Source organism: Rhinopithecus bieti, unplaced genomic scaffold (assembly GCF_001698545.2).
Source record: "Rhinopithecus bieti isolate Rb0 unplaced genomic scaffold, ASM169854v2 scaffold_4639, whole genome shotgun sequence".
NCBI lineage: Eukaryota > Metazoa > Chordata > Mammalia > Primates > Cercopithecidae > Rhinopithecus > Rhinopithecus bieti.
In genome coordinates this window covers 760,123-778,772 of record NW_016804464.1, presented here as the reverse complement: position 1 = coordinate 778,772, position 18,650 = coordinate 760,123, and the positions used below count along the sequence as shown (strand labels likewise).

General features: G+C 45.2%; 1 protein-coding gene across 1 annotated transcript in view; it reads right to left on the bottom strand.

Annotated features, from left to right (window-relative positions):
* LOC108527342 (ADP-dependent glucokinase) overlaps positions 1-15,232 on the bottom strand; it is a 28,884-nt gene extending 13,652 nt beyond the window's left edge. Inside the window, exons 1-3 of the mRNA XM_017868544.1 lie at positions 14,912-15,232; positions 5,748-5,973; positions 2,677-2,739 (exon numbers count right to left, since the gene is read on the bottom strand). Coding sequence (XP_017724033.1) covers positions 2,677-2,739; positions 5,748-5,973; positions 14,912-15,144 — 522 coding nt within the window. The 5' untranslated portion in view covers positions 15,145-15,232. The remainder of the gene's footprint in view (positions 1-2,676; positions 2,740-5,747; positions 5,974-14,911) is intronic.
* Positions 15,233-18,650: the final 3,418 nt, after the last annotated feature.

Sequence of the window (18,650 nt, the reverse complement as noted above, 5' to 3'; positions counted from 1 at the left end):
AAAAAAAAAAAAAAAAAGGAAAATCTGGATTTCCCTATATCTATTAAAGAAATCAGTTATTTAAAACCTTCCTACAGGCTGGGCGTGGTGGCTCAAGCCTGTAATCCCAGCACTTTGGGAGGCCGAGATGGGCGGATCACGAGGTCAGGAGATCGAGACCATCCTGGCTAACACGGTGAAACCCCATCTCTACAAAAAAAATACAGAAAAAAACTAGCCAGGCGAGGTGGCGGGCGCCTGTAGTCCCAGCTACTCGGGAGGCTGAGGCAGGAGAATGGCGTGAACCCAGGAGGTGGAGCTTGCAGCGAGCTGAGATCCGGCCACTGCACTCCAGCCTGGGCGACAGAGCGAGACTCCGTCTCAAAAAAAAAAAAAAACCTTCCTACATAGAAAACCCTGGGCCTAGAAGGTTTCACTAGAAGGCTTAAATTCTATAAACATTTAAGGAAGGTACAATACCAATTCGACACAAACTCTGTTTTAAAAATTGAAGAAAGGGCCAGGTGTGGTGGATGAATCCCAGCACTATGGAAGGCTGAGGCAGGTAGATTACTTGAGATCAGAAGTTAGAGACCAGCCTAGCCAGCACAGTGAAACTAAAAAATACAAAAATTAGCTGGGCATGGTGGTGCACACCTGTAGTCCCAGCTACTTGGGAGGCTGACGCACGAGAATCACTTGAACCTGAGAGACGGACATTGCAGTGAGCTGAGATCGCACCACTGCACTCCAGTCTGGGCAGAGTGAGACCCCATCTTAAAAAAAAAAAAAATTGAAGAGAAGCTAGGTGTGGTGGCCCTATGAAGATTTAAATAGGTTCATACACTTTTAAAGCACCTAACTTAAAACAGTGCCTGGTGTATGGTAAAAAACTATAGAAGGAAATGCTAGCTATGATTACCACCTCTGGAAAATACCTAGTTCTTAATCTCTGTAGTTTTCTCAGATGATCTCTCAGTCCATGTTGAGAAGCATTTCAGCAAGTTAAATTGAATCTTTTTGAGAGTGCCTAAGGGTGAAGTAAAGGCAGAGCCTGACACTTGAATCCTGGCTGCATCATTTACTAGCCAGGTGGCCCTGGGCACCTTACTTAGCCTCTCTAGACCTCTATCTCTGAAATCATACGATTGTTGTGAGGATTGAGTAACAGATTGCTTTTCTTTCCTCAATCTCCTACCAAAACCAGACTTGTTTTATTAGAATGCCTTCCAATCAGACTGGTCCCAGGACCAGCTACTCCAGAGACCAAGAACAAATGCTGGTCCCAGGGGAGGTCAATACTGAAAGGTCAATTTTGTACTCAGCCTATGACCGTCCAGGGTATTGTCTTCCCAGAGGCCAGAATTATTTGTCAGGATCAGGAGGGTGGCCTCTTAGGAATCCATGAAAACTCCTGGGATTCTGATGGGAATGGCCTGGGCTCTCTCTAAAGGGCTTATGATCAATCTCCTTTTCGTCTACCCATTAGCTGGTAATATTTCCAAAGGTCAGCCCTGGAATTTCTAATCTTCTCTATTTGGGAGTTAATTACAATTTATAAACATAATGACTGCAAAAGTCTATATTTTCTTTTTATTTTCTTTCTGAAAAGTATTTTCTACCCTAATATTTCATGAGAACTTTGATTCCTATTAAAATATGAATGTTCACATTTTAATATCCTCTCTAAATTGAAAGCACATCTACCCCTACCTCCCGGTGTACAGTGTGGCTCCATATGAAATTTTCCCTGAAACTGCTGACCTATCCATATTTCTGAGTTCATCTCTGGCTTCTGGTTTCACCACTCTGACCCACATTTCTATTTTTAGGCTGGTCCCCCAAAACTAGAAGACTCTTCACTATCTGTTCTCTAGTGTTAGCAGCCACAACCATTCTGCACTGATCAAGGTTATTTACTCCAGAATCATCTTTGTTAAATCTCTTCTTTGTTCCCCATGTATTGTAGTAGGTTTTAGATATATATTTCTCCTCTCTGGCTGCTCTAATCCAAACCTTAATCAGTTTACAGGACAACAGTGATAACTTTCTTGCTGGCCTCCCCCTTCACGCCTATTCTACTCATAGCAACAGAAACTTCTTACTCAGGTGTTATTGTGAACATGGCAACAATTTTTAATTCTACTTAAACCAAACAATTTAAGTCTTGAAGACACTCCCTTACTGACTCTCGTCTAGTGGCTTTTATTTTTTGGCACTCTGGATCCAGGCTCACCAACATGGCCACCTGTGTTTTCTCTCATTACTTGTATAATCCTCAGTCTCAAGGCCCACATGCTCCTATTACATGATATGGTGCCTAAGAACATGGGTTATTGGGTCAAACTGCCTGGGTTAAATTCCTCATTCCATTACCTATCAGTTGTGAACCTCTGTCTGCCTCAAGTTTCCTCATGTAGAAAGGAAAAACAATGGCAGTACCGACTAGCCTTACAGGGTTGTCGCAAGGATTAGATAATCTATGCAAAGCACTAAAGACAATGTCAGGCACAGAGTAAACACTCAAAGTATTAGTTACTACTGATCTCCTATTACTGCTTCCTAACAAAAGACTCAGGGTCTGCTACATACTACGTGATCCATAAGTTGAATCAAGGAATAGATACTCATTTTTGCTCCTAAAATTATTGAAACACTAGTGAAAGGCACAGGTTTTAATCTAAAATTTTGACCTACCTTCAAATCTGAGTTGGCTGCAAATTTCTGTCCAATTAAAGCTGCATTTCCTCCTACATAGTGCTGTAAGAGAGTTCAAGGCTTTTAGACTGTATTTTAATACAACTGTATCTCACCCAAGTTTAATCATTTTTTATTTTAAAAATTAATTTATAGTCCATTTTCCCAAAAACATTTTGAGGTGATTTTACCTCAAAGGACACACAGATGAAGTTAATGCAACAGAGAAACAGAAAGTGAGTAATAAGGTGAAGAAAATAAATAAGACAACCATGAAAATGAGTCTGATTGCTTTTAACTGTTGATCAAATTCAGCTCTGAGCTTACAGCCAGCCAGAAGAGACACAGGAAAGAGAGAAAGTGTGGACAGGGCTTATCTTCTACATTGTAGTCCTTCTAAAATGAAAAACTTCACTATCCTGTGGAAAATCATTGAGTAGATACTCTAATGAACTAAAATCTAACTCTTGAGTGAGGCACATACGGTCTTTATCTAACCCATGCTTTCCTTTCCACCTTCATCTCCTGCCCTTCCCTTCCACACCCTGCTTACAGCTCTCCAAGTCAGCCTTCCTCTGTCTCTGTGCCTTTGGCACATGCTGTTTCCTTCCATTAGGACACCCTCCCCTTCTCATATACTAGGCAAAACCCTGATTACTTTCCAAGAATCAGCTGCAGCGTCACCTTTTCTGTAATGCCTTCTCTGTTCCCCTTACCTCAATGACATTTCAGCCTTCACAACCGCCCTCACCAGATAGGATTACAGATCTCTTCCTACCCCTATAACCTGAACAAACCTCTAATGCGGCTCTTGTCCGCTTGGGCTGCTATCATCTGGGTACACAACTAGGTCCTTCCGGGCAGGGACTGTCTTCTTCTTATAAGTGTTCAGTAAATGTTTGTTGCTAAATTTTGAGAAATGAAGAAACACACTGATGTGTTGGGAAATATAAAGGTTTTCCTGGGAGTCAATTCTAAAGATAATAGGCCCCTAATATAGGACAGTACTTTCCCTTAAACACCACATCTCTCAGCTGAGGACCCAGAGAACAAATATTTCAAGGTTGGTGTTCCATGTTGCTAAGGATGAATCCATGCGCCTTGGAAATCTGACACATAACAGCTAAGGTTGCTGTTCTATTATAAAAGGTGAAAAGCCTAATAGTGTTGCCTGGATGGAATGCTACAATCCCAGCTTTCTAGTCCTCAGCCCACACAGAGGCACAGACTAAACCAGGGGTGTCCAATCTTTTGGCCGCCCTGGGTCACACTGGAAGAATTGCCTTGGGTCACACATAAAATACACTAACAATAACGGCAGCTGATGAGCTGTTAAAAAAAAGAGGGGGCAGGGGGTTAAATCTCATAATATTTTAAGAAAGTTTATGATTTGTGTTAGGCTGCATTCAAAGCCGTCCTGGGCTGCAGACTGGACAAGCTTGGAGTAAACAATTCTAGATGGTAGACATCACTCTTACGCCAATTTTGTGCTGACTAACCTCTGAATTCAGGTGGGACAGTAATAGCTTTTTAGAGATAAATATGAAACTTTCTGTGATACATAGGCTGAAATTTGGCCCTTTAACATGTCAGCCTTAATGTTTTATTTAACCACGATGGCTAGAATTTACTAAAAAAAAAAACTTGGAAAAATAGTAAAATATCTACAAAGTAGATTTCAGAATTTTCATATAATGGTTATCAACCTGCCTTAAAAAGGCACTCCCCTAGTGAAAGGGGGTTTTATAATGTTACGAAATAACTTGGACCATCACAAAGCTAGATAAAGTTGCTGTAAAAAATTTTTTCATCAAGAAATAAAGGCAGAATCAAGAGAGAAGAGAAATCAAACTGGTGGTTTAAATTCCATAATCATAAAGACTTTTGAGCAGTGGACTCCTCATGTTAGAATTATCAAGATTCTCTCATAAGAGATAAGAATCTCACTACTGATCTCAGCTGTCAAAATGATAACTGAAATCTTAACTTGCTGTCTCCTTTAGAAACTCAGCTGGGTAATGCCTATGTCCATTTCCAATGTTCAAATAGGCAGCTTCAAAGACAAAAAACATTATTTTCTAAAATTTTTTGAGATAGGGTTGCACCCTGTTGCCCAGACTGGAGTGCAGTGGCACGATCATGGTTCACTGCAGCCTTGACCTCCTGGGCTCAGATGATCCTCCCACAGGCACATGCCACCATGCCCAGCTAAGTTTTTCTATTTTTTGTAGAGACAGGGTTTCACCATGTTGCCCAGGCTGGTCTCAAACTCCTGGGCTCAAGCAATCCACCTGCCTCAGCCTCCCAAGTGCTGGGATTACAGGCGTGAGCCACCATGCCCAGTCTAAAATCTTAAGTCATCAAAAAAAGCAGTCACAAAGGTTTGCCTGTGAAAGGTGCCAATTAAAAATGGCATTAAGAGCGCCCCTGGCTAGAACTATCAACCTAGACTGGGTACCCAGCCAAAAGGAGGTTTAAATGAGGAGGAAGAATGGGGTGACGGCAAGACACGGGAGATAACCAAACAACCAAAACTTAGCCCCAAGAGGCATGAGGGTACATGCAGAGCAGGCATACTGGGGTGAGGTAGGAAGAGCCATGGTTCGGTCTCCAGCCTCAGCACTGCCTCTTATTCCACATGAACCTCCAGGAAGTGCGTGGACCATGCAGGGCTTTGTATATATTCACCAGGTGAGCTTGGAAACCACTAAGGTTCTAACTCTGACAGGTTCTACCCTGCAGACCAGTGGTTCTCAAAACGAGATTCTCAGACCTACACGATCAGCCAAGAAACTCGTTGGAAAGGTAAATTATTGGGTCTCATCCCACATCTACTGAATCAGAACTCTGGTAGTAGGCCCAGAAATCTGTGTTTCAACAGCCTCTCCAAATGATTCTGACACAAGCTCAAGTCTGAGAACCATCAACCTAGACCCACAGTTTTCAACCAGGGGTGATTTTGCTCCCCTCCTCTTCAAACTGGAATGAAAAGTTGCTTGCCTGCTTCTAGGAACCATATGAAAAAGGCATCTTTTCCCACCCTTAATTTACTACTGCTGAATCAAACAGACCTGGGCTCCTGGGAACTCTGACGCAACCTGGGCAATGTCGTGAAAAGTTTCCTTATCACTGAAGAAGCGCTCAGCAGCTGCTCCCTTCCCCATGAAGTGAATGAAGGTTTCTTCCAGATCATTCCTTGAATGCAGAACGCTGTGATCTTTCCCATTCCCAGGACTAAGGCCAAGTGCCTGCAAGAGCTTCACCCCTGAGAGCACCACATCAACACATGCATTGACTCTGGAAGGAGGAAAAAAACTGTGTGAAAGCAGCAGAAGCACCAAGTAGCCATTTTGCATTTAACAAAAGGAAAATGTTTCTCAGAACCTTATTCAACAGAAAAACAGGGGAAGTAGATCTGAAACCTGAATTGGAGAGTAAATAGCACATGGCAGGAGAAAAATTACATTAACTGGATGTATGTATTAGGATCAGAACACAGGACTCCTCAATAGTTTGGCAAACATTTACACTAGTTACACAGTGAGAAGACAGGTGCTTAGCATTTCAGAACAAACCTACTGTAACAAAAATGTAACATTTCTGAGAAAACGCTGGCAGAGCCAAACTGGATTCATGCTGACTGTGTGACTTGGGCAAGTCACTAATTTCTCTGTGCCTTGGTTTCCTCATCTACAAAATGACAATAATATGAGCATTTAACTCATAGAGCTATGGTTAAGATTAAATATGTGAATGTATACTTAGGAACAGCAATTGGCAGAGTAAGCAAAATAGGCGTTTCAGTCAAAGGCTAAGTATGAGGCATCTTCCCTCCAAAGACAAATGAGGATGGTGGTAAGATACAATAAATTACTAAATGCCCGAGTACTCCCAGCTGAAACCCTGCCTCTGAGACTTTAGTGGTGTTTTACAGACTTAGGCACACCTGCGGCATTGTAAGAACTCACCCTTTGGCCAGTGTTCACAGGACTGACCCATGAACGTTAAAGACCTGCCACTCTTGGTTGTCTCGGTGGAAATTATAAAGTACAGGTTAAATCCCTTATCTGAAGTGCTTGAGATCAGAAGTGTTTCTGATTTTGGAATATTTACATATACATGAGATATCCTGGGAATGCGACTCACGTCCAAACACAAATACATTTCACATATACTTCATACATACAGCCTGAAGGTAACTTTATACAGTGTTTTAAATACTTTTGTCCATGAAATAAAATTTGTATTCCTTATGTGTGGGTGGAATTTTCACATATAAATACTTAATATACATCAGCGGCATCATGTCAGTGCCCCCAAAGTTTTGGATTTCAGAGCATTTTGGATGCTCAACTTGTACTAAGGTTGTCTGGCATGGCCTCTCCCATGTGTGTATGGAGAAGGTCTGTCTTATATTTTCAGGGTTTCTTTGCTAAGTCATCCCTCTTTTAAAGAGAACGTTTAAATAATTAAGGTAGTTAGATGAGGTCTTCCTGCCCCTACCCCTATCATGGTAATCTTTATTCCTGCCTCTGCCTATTGGGATGTCATTCTGGCCAGTGAGGTTGGATTACCATACAGGCAGCTTCCAGCCGGCCAATTGAGACGGCACCTAATGATATGGGTGACTGGGTTTCAGAGTTAATTCTGACCAGCTCTGAAACCACAAGGTAAACTCATTAATAAAAATGTCCCAATGGATGAAATTTTGGTGTAAAATGCATAGTTATATTTCCCTTTTAGTCTCTTTCAAAAATGAAGAGGAATGAGACTGGGATGAAGAGGAATTTTACCAGGTATATTTCTACTTTTAACATGCATATGTTCCTTTTATAATTTTAAAATAACATAACTTTAAAAGGTTTGTATGCAGACTAGATATTATTTACATCACTTAAGGAAGATTTACAAGGGCAAGGAAGAGAAATCCTCCCTCAAGACACAACCAGACTGGATCCTCATTATAAGGGTCCTTTTTATTAATTCTTCCCCTAGGGATTCATGTTTTGAAAGGAGTTTTGCCTATCAAATAGCATTTAAATACTCACAGTTTCTCTTGTTCAAGACATACATAATGACTCTGGTCAACTGGAGAAGCATAACCTAAGAGTTACTACGCCTTTCAGTGCATAAAACATCTAGCTACTCTAATTATTTGGCCCTTCTCTTTAAAAGAGGGATGATTTATAGCAAAGAAACACTGAAAATATAAGCCAGAACTTCTCCATGACACACACAGAAGGGGCCATTCTGGACATGCACATGGCAGTTGCTTAAAAATATGTTTAAAGTCTTTCCTTTCACAGCCTTCAATGTTAAGAAACCAAACACACCTTGCAAACTGTCTCAATTTTACCTCAGACATGGTGCCCTTTATTTCTAATGAATGCAGCACTAGATTGGTAGGTAGAATCAATAGCAATACAAGTATCTCTGGCTCTCAGATGCCAGTAGGTTTCTAAGTTTCAGACACTGAGGGCTTGAGTAAGGAAGGATACCATTTCCTCCAGACAGCCCAGTCTAAAAATTGTATCCAAATGGATTTGGGTCCCAAGTCTGAAGAGAAAAGGTTCAGAAATGGAGGGAAATCTGTCTTTGAAAATAACTACTTCAAAAACTATAAACACCCTCAAGCCTGTAATCCCAGCACTTTGGGAGGCTGAGGCGGGTGGAGTTCGAGACCAGCCCAGCCAAGATGGTGAAACCCCTGTCTCCACTCAAAATACAAAAATTAGCTGAGCATGGTGGTGGGCACCTGTAATCCCAGCTACTTGGGAGGCTGAGGCAGGAGAATCGCTTGAACCCGGGAGGTGGAGGTTGCAGTGGGCTGAGACTGTGCCACGGTACTCCAGCCTGGGTGACAGAGCAAGACTCTGTCTCAAAAAACAAACAAACAAACAAAAACTATAAACACCCCACTCTCCACATCTAGTACTGCTGAGATTTCAAACAGTCTGACTCCTCAAAGATGAGAATGGGGAAAGCTGTTCAGTATATTTTGTGACACAAGGCAAAACCCAACAGAACTAATTTTGGTTACAAAATATCACTATCATGGAACATTTTCCATTCCTCACCTAATCACATCAGGAATCCTGGGGGAAAATAAACAGTTTCTCAGACTGGTTCATGGTTTACTTGATAACTTTTTATAATTAAAAAAACCAGGCTGAGTGCAGTGGCTCACACTTGTAACCCCGGGAATTCGGGAGGCCAAGGCGGGTGGATCACCTGAGCCTAGGAGTTCCAGACCAGCCTGAGCAATATAGCAAGACCCCATCTCCACAAAAAATACAAAAATTACCCAGGTGTGGTGGTGCACACCTGCAGCCCCAGCTACTCAGGAAGCTGAGGCAGGAGGATCACCTGAGCCTGGGAGGCAGAGGTTGCAGTGAACCAAGATGGCATCACTGCTCTTCAGCCTGGGCAAGAGAGCAGGACCCTTTCTCAAAAAAACACTGAACATCTACTACATGCTAGATGCCAAACAAGTACTTTACATGTACTTTCTTGTTCTGTTTTATAAAACTTTAACCAGAATAAGAATCTTTCTCTGCACTTTTTAAACTCAATAGCATCCCAAAATGTAAAAAGCATTATTACCTAAGATGTTGTATTATCAAGGGGAAATAAAGGGAGACACAGTTAAAGAATCAGAAAACAAAATTATGCTCATCTGACATGCAAGCAGAATCTCACACTTGAGTAAAAAATGTGTATTAGATGACAGTGTGATTTTGGAGAAAACACAGACGAAACAACTGGAAAATAGGTCAAGACAATAGATGCTGAATGTCAAAATGGGCTGGGGGGGCTGGCAAAGAGGGCATAGTTCTCCCGTCTAGACCGTAAGTGCCTCTAAGGTAAAGATGATGTTTCCTATCTCCTCCCTTCTGTTTCATCACCTGTAAAATGTTTTCTAAGGTTTTCTTTTTCTTTTTTTGAGACGGAGTCTCGCTCTGTCGCCCAGGCTGGAGTGCAGTGGCGCGATCTCGGCTCACTGCAAGCTCCACCTCCCGAGTTCACACCTTTCTCCTGCTTCAGCCTCCCGAGTAGCTGGGACTACAGGCACCCGCCACCGCGCCCGGCTAATTTTTTGTATTTTTAGTAGAGATGGGGTTTCACCATGTTAGCCAGGATGAGTCTCGATCTCCTGACCTCGTGATCCACCTGCCTTGGCCTCCCAAAGTGCCGGGATTACAGGCGTGAGCCACCGCGTCCGGCCATTTTTCTAAGGTTTTCACTAGCTTCACATTATGTGCATCAGCTGTTATAAGAGCTAATCATAATCATTAAGACACAGAACTGTAAAGAGACGGGGGAAAAAAAGGCTGGGGCAGTGGTCCCTGGGCTGAACTCTAGCTCCTGCATCTAGACAGACAAAGGCGGCTGATCTTTAAGAAGCACTCCATGCTAGGCAGGCATTTTCAGATAGATTAAACCTATTTGCAAAATGCTGTAAGATTGCTAAGTAGTCATCACTGCTTTCAGCTGAGAAAAGTAAGGCTGTGGATTAACTAACATTTCAAAGGCCACAGACAGGCGGAGCTGAAATTCAAACCCAGATTTATCTGATACTGAAGCCCACGTAGGAAGTACACACAAGCAAAATTGTACACGAAGGGATTAACCTTGTGTTTGGATACAATAAAGAATGATCTAGCTACAATGGAGAATTCATACAGGGGAGAAGACCAAGATATGTATCAAGGGTAGGGGTGAAGCCAGTTCCAGAGGCAATAAATATTAGCATGAGGGTTTTTTTTTTTTTTGAGACGGAGTTTCACTCTTGTTGCCCAGGCTGGAGTGCAATGACACGATCTCAGCTCACCACAGCCTCCATCTCCCGGGTTCAAGCGATTCTCCTGAATCAGCCTCCCGAGTAGCTGGGATCACAGGCATGCACCATCACGCCCGGCTAATTTTGTAGTTTTAGTAGAGATAGGGGTTTCTCCATGTTGGTCGGGCTGGTCTCAAACTCCTGACCTCAGGTGATCCACCCACCTCAGCCTCCCAAAGTGCTGGGATTACAGGCGTGAGCCACCATGCCCGCTGGGTTTCATCATTTTTAAACCAATGAACAACAGGTACCAGAGTCTGATTTAGAAGCAAGGTAAGTTTCCTAGAAACACCTTAAACACCTTAAAACTCTGTCCTTTACTTCTTTGACCCCTTTCCACCAGCCCCTTAAGTGCCTCCCAGAATTCCACCTTTACCATTTTTACCTTCTCTTCTTCTCTTCCTGGGTGATCCTATCCAGTCTCTGGCTTCAACCTAAGTGCCAGTGTCTCCAAAATTTGCAATCCTGTTTCTCAATATATTCCTAAAAACCAGCTTCTCATTTTCAGTAGCTGACGGAGAAGCTTGATCTGAAATCCCATAACAATGTATGTATATTTCTCCTCTAAAATCCAATTTATCTTCTTAAACTTGTTTCTTTTTCTTAAATCTCTCTTAATGGCAATAACACGGCATCAACCAGGAACCAGAAATGGGAAAGACCAGGCTTCAATTGCTCCTCTGGCACTTGATAACTGCATGATCTTGGGCAAATAAATCAATGTGTGAAGACTTGGTGATAATGTCTGTTATCTGCCTGCCCCATAAAGTTGTTGCACTGGTCAATTTTCATAATGCTATAATGAATTGCCCGGGACTGGGTAATGTATAAAGGCCGAGGTTTAATTGACTCACAGTTCAGCATGGCTGGGGAGGCCTCAGGAAGCTTAGTCATGGTGGAAGGGGAAACAAGGCACCTTATTCTTAAGGTGTCAGGAAGGAGACGTGCCGAGCGAATAGCAGGGAAGAGCCCCTTATAAAACCAAAGGATCTCATAAGAACTCACTCACTATCAGGAGAACAGAATGGGGGAACCGCCCCCGTGATTCAATTACCTCCACCTGGTCTCTCCCTTGATTAGCTTATGGGGATTACAATTCAAGATGAGATTGGGTGGGGATACAAAGCCTAATCATATTAGTTGTTATATTTAATACTGGGCTGGGTGAGGTGGTTTACACCTGTAATTCCAGCACTTTCAGAGGCCAAGATGGGAGGCAAGGCCTGAGCTCAGTAGTTCAAGACCAGCCTGAGCAACTTGGCAAATCCTGTCCCTACCAAAAATACAAAAATTAGCCAGGTGTGGTGGTACATGCCTGTAGTTCCAGCTACTTGGGACACTGAGCATGACAGGTCAAGGCCATAGTGAGCTTGATCATGCCACTGCACACTCCAGCCTGAGTGACAGAGTGAGATGCTGTTTCAAACAAAACAAAAACTAAACAAGATATCCAATACTAAAAACCTGTCGTTTTTGACTGCCTTTCTTTACTCCACCACATCCAACCTATTATTCAGGTTAGCTCTCAAATCTCACCTCTTCTACATCATTGCCAATTCTGGTTCAGGCGCCTTTCTCCCTTTACACAAACCCTACAACAACCTCTTATACCAGTGTCACAGTCTCAAGATATTCCTCCTTATGAATCACATTAAATTGCATTTTGATTGTGTCTCTAGAGAAGTCAAACCACAACCTCAAAATGAGATTCTGACACAAGTACTGCACCTGCTTCCCCTCATCCCTCCTAAATCCCCCTATCTTTGGGCTAAAAATCCTCTTTGGGGCAGGGCGCAGTGGCTCACACCTGTAATCCCAGCACTTTGGGAGGCTGAGGCGGGTGGATTACAACGTCAGGAGATCGAGACCATCCTGGCTAACATGGTGAAACCCCGTCTCTACTAAAAATACAAAAAATTAGCCAGGCGAGGTGGCGGGCACCTGTAGTCCCAGCTACTCGGAAGGCTGAGGCAGGAGAATGGTGTGAACCCGGGAGGCGGAGCTTGTAGTGAGCCGAGATCGTGCCACTGCACTCCAGCCTGGGCGACACAGCCAGACTCCATCTCAAAAAAAAAAAAAAAAAAAAAAATCCTCTTTGGGAAATAAATGATGAGAAGCAGTTAAACAGGTTAGAACCACTGCTCAAAATCCACCCTTCACATTCCCACCAATTCTCAACAAAGAACTTGTCATCAGTTAACTGCTTATAAGCCTTTATGGCTTCCCCATAAAAGGCCCTTCACAATCTGGTCCAACCCTTCGTTCTCAGCATTATCTCTTTACAACCTTCTACCATAAGATTCTTGCTTGAAAACAAGGCTGATCTGTTCCCAAACAAACCATGTACTTTTTCACATTTGGTTCTCTCGCCTAGGTGGACCTGTTCCCACTTTGGCTTGGAGAAATCTCATTTCTTCTTTAGTGTCTGTCCTATGAAAGTCACTGTAGTAAAATATATTTTCCAAGATGGTCGCAATAAGATGTCCCATTCCACATGTTCTTTTCACAACGTGACACGGATGCTCCTCCCATCAAGGTTTTTCTATGTCCCCTCCCTTAAAACCAGGTGGACCTGTGACTCTGGTAGAAGAGTTCCTATGTGCTTCTAAGATTAGGTCGTAAAAGGCATTAAGGCGTCTGCCTGGTCCTCGTGGGTTGTTCCTCTTCTAACCATAATTGTTATGGACTGAACTGTCCACCCCCCACCAATTCATATACTGAAACCCTAATTCCCAATGTGACTGTATTTGGACATGGGGCCTTTAAGGAAGTAATTAAGGTTAAATAAGGTCACATGGGTAAGCCCTATTCCAAAAGGACTTAGTGTCCATATAAGAGGAGTGAGAGGCACCAGGAGCGTGCATGCGCAGGCTAACAGTGAAAAGCCAGCTGGCTGCAAGCTAGGAAGGGAGACAACATCAAAACCCAATCCTGCCAGTACCTTCATCTTGGACTATCAGCCTCCAGATCTATGATAAAACAGATTTCTGTTGTTTAATCCACCTAATTTGTGGTATTCTGTTCTAGCAGTCCAAGTAGACTGATACAATAATATGTGTTTTTCCAGTAAGTGAGACGGGGACCTTGCTTCACCCATCTCTGTATCTTAAGAACCTAGAACAGACCTGACGCTAACCACGTAGCCGGTGAATACCTGCTGAATGAACGCACACAAAGCAAGGAAGGACAATTTAATCCCAGCACTTTGGGAGGCCAAGGTGGGAGGTTCGCTTGAGCTCAGGAGTTCGAGACCAGCCTAGGCAATATAGCAAGACCTCGACTCTACTAAAAAAAATAAAATAAATAAAAAATTGGTTGGGCGTGGTGGTGCTTGCCTGTTGTCCCAGCTACTCCAGAGGCTGAGGCAGAAGGATCTCTTGAGCTTGGGAGGTCGAGGCTGCAGTGAGCAGTGATTGTGCCACTGCACTCCAGCCTAGGCGACAGAGAGGGACCCTGTGTCCAAAAAAATAAAACAAAAAAAAAATTATAGCTAATATCGAATGCTTTTTAAAGCAGGCACCATGCTAGAGAGATTACATGAATTATGTCATTTAATCTTCAGGACAAGTTTGCTCTACTTTACCCCTCCCAGTCCCAACGCTCCACAGAAAGTAGTAGTCTACATGGTAGAGGGCCTGCTTTTATGTGGTGGTTATACATAACTCTGAGGTCATGGCAAGAAAGTAAAATTGAACTGAGATAGGGACTAAAGTTAGTGTTTACAATATCAACAATATAAAGGGAATAATTATATTCCCAAGGAAAAGTACAAAGAAAGGAGGCACTGTGATTTGGCAGAACCTTAAATATACAATGTCACTGAAGTCAGGGGAAGAAAAGAGTTTCACGGAGAAGGACGTGTTCAATGCATGGAAGGCTGCAGAGAGCAGATAATGCAGACTCAAAAAGGCAAATCAGAGAGGAGCTGCAGTACAGTCGTGTGGTTTCTAAACTACACGGCGTTACGAAAGCAAGTGGGTAAAGGCAGAAATCACTCGTCTTCAAGAAGTTCAGAAGAAAGAGGAAGAAGAGTGTTGTCAAAGTGGGTAAGGTCAAGTATCTTTGACTGCAAAGCAACAGTCGCCAGAAGAGAAGGGGCTAAAAGTTGGAACGAGGAACAAGGCTCGGAGAAAGGTGTCAGACAAAGAGGGATCAGCAAGAAGCTGTCAGGGCTGGTCCTACCGGGATCAGAGAAAGGTGCAGAGGCCAGCCGAGTGGAAAGAGCAGCGGTGACGAACCGGGTTCCACTCAGACGTCCGACGCTTCTCGCCAAGGGGCCAGCGCGGACAGCAGCGCCTCCCGGGGACCTCTGGGAAGCCCTGTTTCTGGGCGGCTCCGCCCGACCTCCAAGGCGGACCTCGGAGGTTCAGAGACCCAGGCCCCGCTGGCACTCACCCCACTGCCACGCGGCGCCAGCGCCGGACTGGCCGCACGATAAGCGCGTCCCAGGCTGCCGCCAACCGGCCCTCAGGGGAGACGGGTCCCGGGGGCGCAGGCGAGGGCCCCAGACACAGCGAGCTCCACAGAGAGCGCAGCGCCGAGCCTGGCAGCTCTGGCTCCAGCAGGAAGACGCAGCCCACGGCCAGCGCCAGGAAGCCCGCGTACGCGGAGCCGCGCCACAGCGCCATGGGGACCCAGGCGCCGCAGCTGCGCGAACCGACTCCTTGCCTAGTCCGCGCCTCTTCCGGGCTCGGGGCGCGCTGATATTGACACAGGCACTACGTCACAAGGGCGCGCCACGGGCCCCCAAGGGGCGGGGCGACGGGCGGTGCCACGACGTAGCGGGTGGGGAGCCCTCGCCCCAGTCCGAGTCCTGGCACTGCGGTGTTGCGGCCCCGGAGGAGGTGGGACAACGGCGGTTGTGCCAGTCCGGGCGCTGCACCCCCTTCCCGGAACTCTAACCGTATCCCCAGATAAAGGGATGGGAACACATTTGCTTTCCCAGTAAAACGAAACGGACAGATTGTGAAGAAGCGGACAAACCTCGCGTTAATATTCGAACCAGTCAGTGTCCCCATTGGCACGGATCACACCCCCATCTTTTAATCCCTCTGTCCGCCCCGTGTCCCCTCATTTACTAGACTCATCCTCTTCCAGGCCCGGTGCTTCTGAGAGGAGTAGGCTCACAGAACAGCAGCGCTACCGAGACCCCTGGGGTACGCGAGGCAGGGGGATTCCGCCCCTTTGGAAGGTGGCCGAGACCCTCAGGCACTAAAGGACTTTGTCGAGACAGGAGAGCCCGCAGAGATCGGCAGAGATCGTTCTTTTCTGGATAACCAGATTCCACAATCAAACCTTAAAATAACCCTTTTGGGGGCGCTGTTCCCTTTAACAAACTGTGGAAAATGTCCACAGTCTTGTGCACAACACGAGAGTTACGGACCTGGGTTAAGGAACGTTGTTTTCTTTTGTTCCCCCTTGGTGACATCACTTAAACCCAGCCCTCTCTTCGTTGATACGACTTTTCTGTGCATGAGGCTAGGTTGAGAGACAGTGAAGCTAGGCTTGGTACCAGCTCATTCTCAGCAGCCACCATGCCCGGCCTAGTCTTGCTCCCTGGCCTGTTTCCACTTTTCCAGCTCTGTTGGCTCCTGACCTTGGCTTTGTGTCCAGTTTTCCAGTGTGACCCTGACGTTTGGACTTGGCAGCGACACTTCATTTCCCTAACTTTGATATTGGGCATTAGTCTTAATTCTCCTTAGCCCCACCTCATCAGCTTTTCTCCATCCTGGTCATCTACCTTCCCGCAGTCGATCCTACCTGGCCTACCTGACCATGCCATCCCTTTCGACAAAGATATTCACACAGGAAGAGATCTGGGCTACCTTGGAGAAGAAGCCAAGGAGCCAGTGAGATCTTTAGGAAGCCATGAAAGCCATCTTCCCTAGAGTTGCCTGTCACTTCTCTCTCCTCAGGGAGACATGTCAGTCAGTTCCTAGAGAAACTGCTCCTCATCACAACCCTCAGCTGTCAGGTTTCCCGGGCACCCAGAGGGGACTGAGCCAGCAGCTGACCTGAAAACAGCGAGTCTGCTGACTGTCCAGCGACCATTTTCCTCTATTGAGAATTTTAACCAAGTGTCTGGTGTCTGCAGTTATTTGATATTGGCTGTGGACCCACAGTCACACAAGGCTGAAGGTCAGAACCAGTTAAATATGTTTCCAAGGTGAAGTTTTGGGGAGCACAGGAAGCTGAATTGTGGGAAGGCCATAGAACAGACAGTAGAGCTAGTCCTAGTCCTCCCAGAGGACTAGGAGAGTGCTGCACATTAAAGTGATGTGGACAGAAGCCTGCCTGGGGCTTTGTTGCTCCCACGAGAGGCTGCTAAACTTCCAGCACTTTGCACCTAATTCTTCTGCTTCTTTCTAGATTTGCCAGAACTTTTGATTTAGTCACAGAGACAAAACAATAGCAGTTGAACTAAATGGATGTTTATTTCTCATGTAAAAGTCTAAATGGGGTGTTGGCATGTTGTGGGCTGTGGCAGCAAGCTTGGCCCCCTCTGGTTGCTATGGGGGCTGCTCTGGGCCTCTTGCTGGTTGGTCCCTCAGTATGAGTTTGCATTGTGGGTGGTGAAGGGGCCAGACAAGGAAACGAGAGGGCTGACTTCAATTCTAACTGAGAACTGAAGAGTCAGGAGCCACAGGAGGTGAAGAACAGACCATCAGGGACAGTTGCCAGGCCTGGTGGAGCCTGATGTGGCTTCTGGTCACATACATAGTCACAGGGCCCTTAATTCCTTCTCATCAGGGGCTCAGGGGCAGGCATTCACTGTCTTGGTGCCACAGTCCCTCTTGAAATATTTCCTTAATGAAAATCAGAAAAGATTCCGATCATCTATCTGTTCAGAGAGTCTGGAATCCTTTGCAAGCCAATTGTTTTTCTAGAAGTTAGGTTTCTGGGGACAATTAAAACAGCTCTGAGTGGGCAGCTGTGGCTTCATTGCCTAGGCTGAACAAAGAGGAAAGAGCTGGGCTGGGCAGACCTCAAGACACCCCCTGCCCTCACCCAAATGGCTTCCAGACATGGCCTTTGCTATTGGTTCTCTCTCCTAGGACCTTGAAATGAGAGAAGAAAAGCAATTTGGTTCTAGAAAATTCAGAGGCAAATGGAGGCTCCAGGTGTCCCACCCAAGATCCTGACCTGGAAGGCCAGGGAGCAGATCCTGTATTAATACAAAGACTTAGCAGAATCCTGTCAGCTTCCAAATTAGCTGAAGGTTTTGGCTTTAACATAAATACCCACCCCCATGATCTGAAAGGCTTGAAGGGGCACATTTGTTCCCACATGTAGCAGAAACTAAAGTGGGCCCAAACAGTCCCTGTGAAAGCTGGGCTAACCCACTTTCCTTGCAGCTCCAGGCCTCTGCAGTTTCATCCAAGCTGCTCTTTGAAGGCCACACTGTGTCAAAGCCTTTGTTGATGCCAGGGACAAAGCCCACCACAGGCCATACCCAAAGGCCGTAGTCAGAGCACAATTTTGAAGGTTACAGAAAACTCCAAAGAGATTAAAGAGATGGAATAAAGGATCCCAGCACCCGAAAAGAGAAAGCTTTGTGTCTGTAACCATAGTCCTTGGCAATCAGACATCCTCCTCACTAATGTTAAGTCAGGAGGGGATTAGAAGTGCTCAGAGGATGGACTGCCTCTGGCTAGTGCAGGGGAGAGGCAGGGGTGTTGAGGCACAGGAGCCAGATGAGAGGAACGTCAACAGCAAAGCAGTAAGAAGAACGTGAGAGTTTCTTGATAGTAATAGAACTTCCTACACAGACTGGGAACCAGATTGTAGCTTGAGGGGATGCGACAATGTAGTGGCCTGGAATTTTCACTTTGGAATTAACTACTTTGGACCAGGAAGAAGCGCTGAGCCTAGAAAGGCAGGAGGCACAGGACTGTGTGGGCTTCTGGCTGGCTGGGACCTATGAGCTTCATAGGGAAATGAATCAGGAGGCGGGATAAAGCATAGGCCTCCACCCTTACAGTGCTCTCTTAGCCATCTCAGGCTTCCCAGAACACTGCTACCAGGCTGCTTGCTGGAGCCCTTTACACTCACAGGCCTTCCTGCTTGCGTTCTCTTCTGCAGATTGCATAAACCAGTCCTGTTGTAGACCTTGTAGCATCTGCTGCAGTGATCT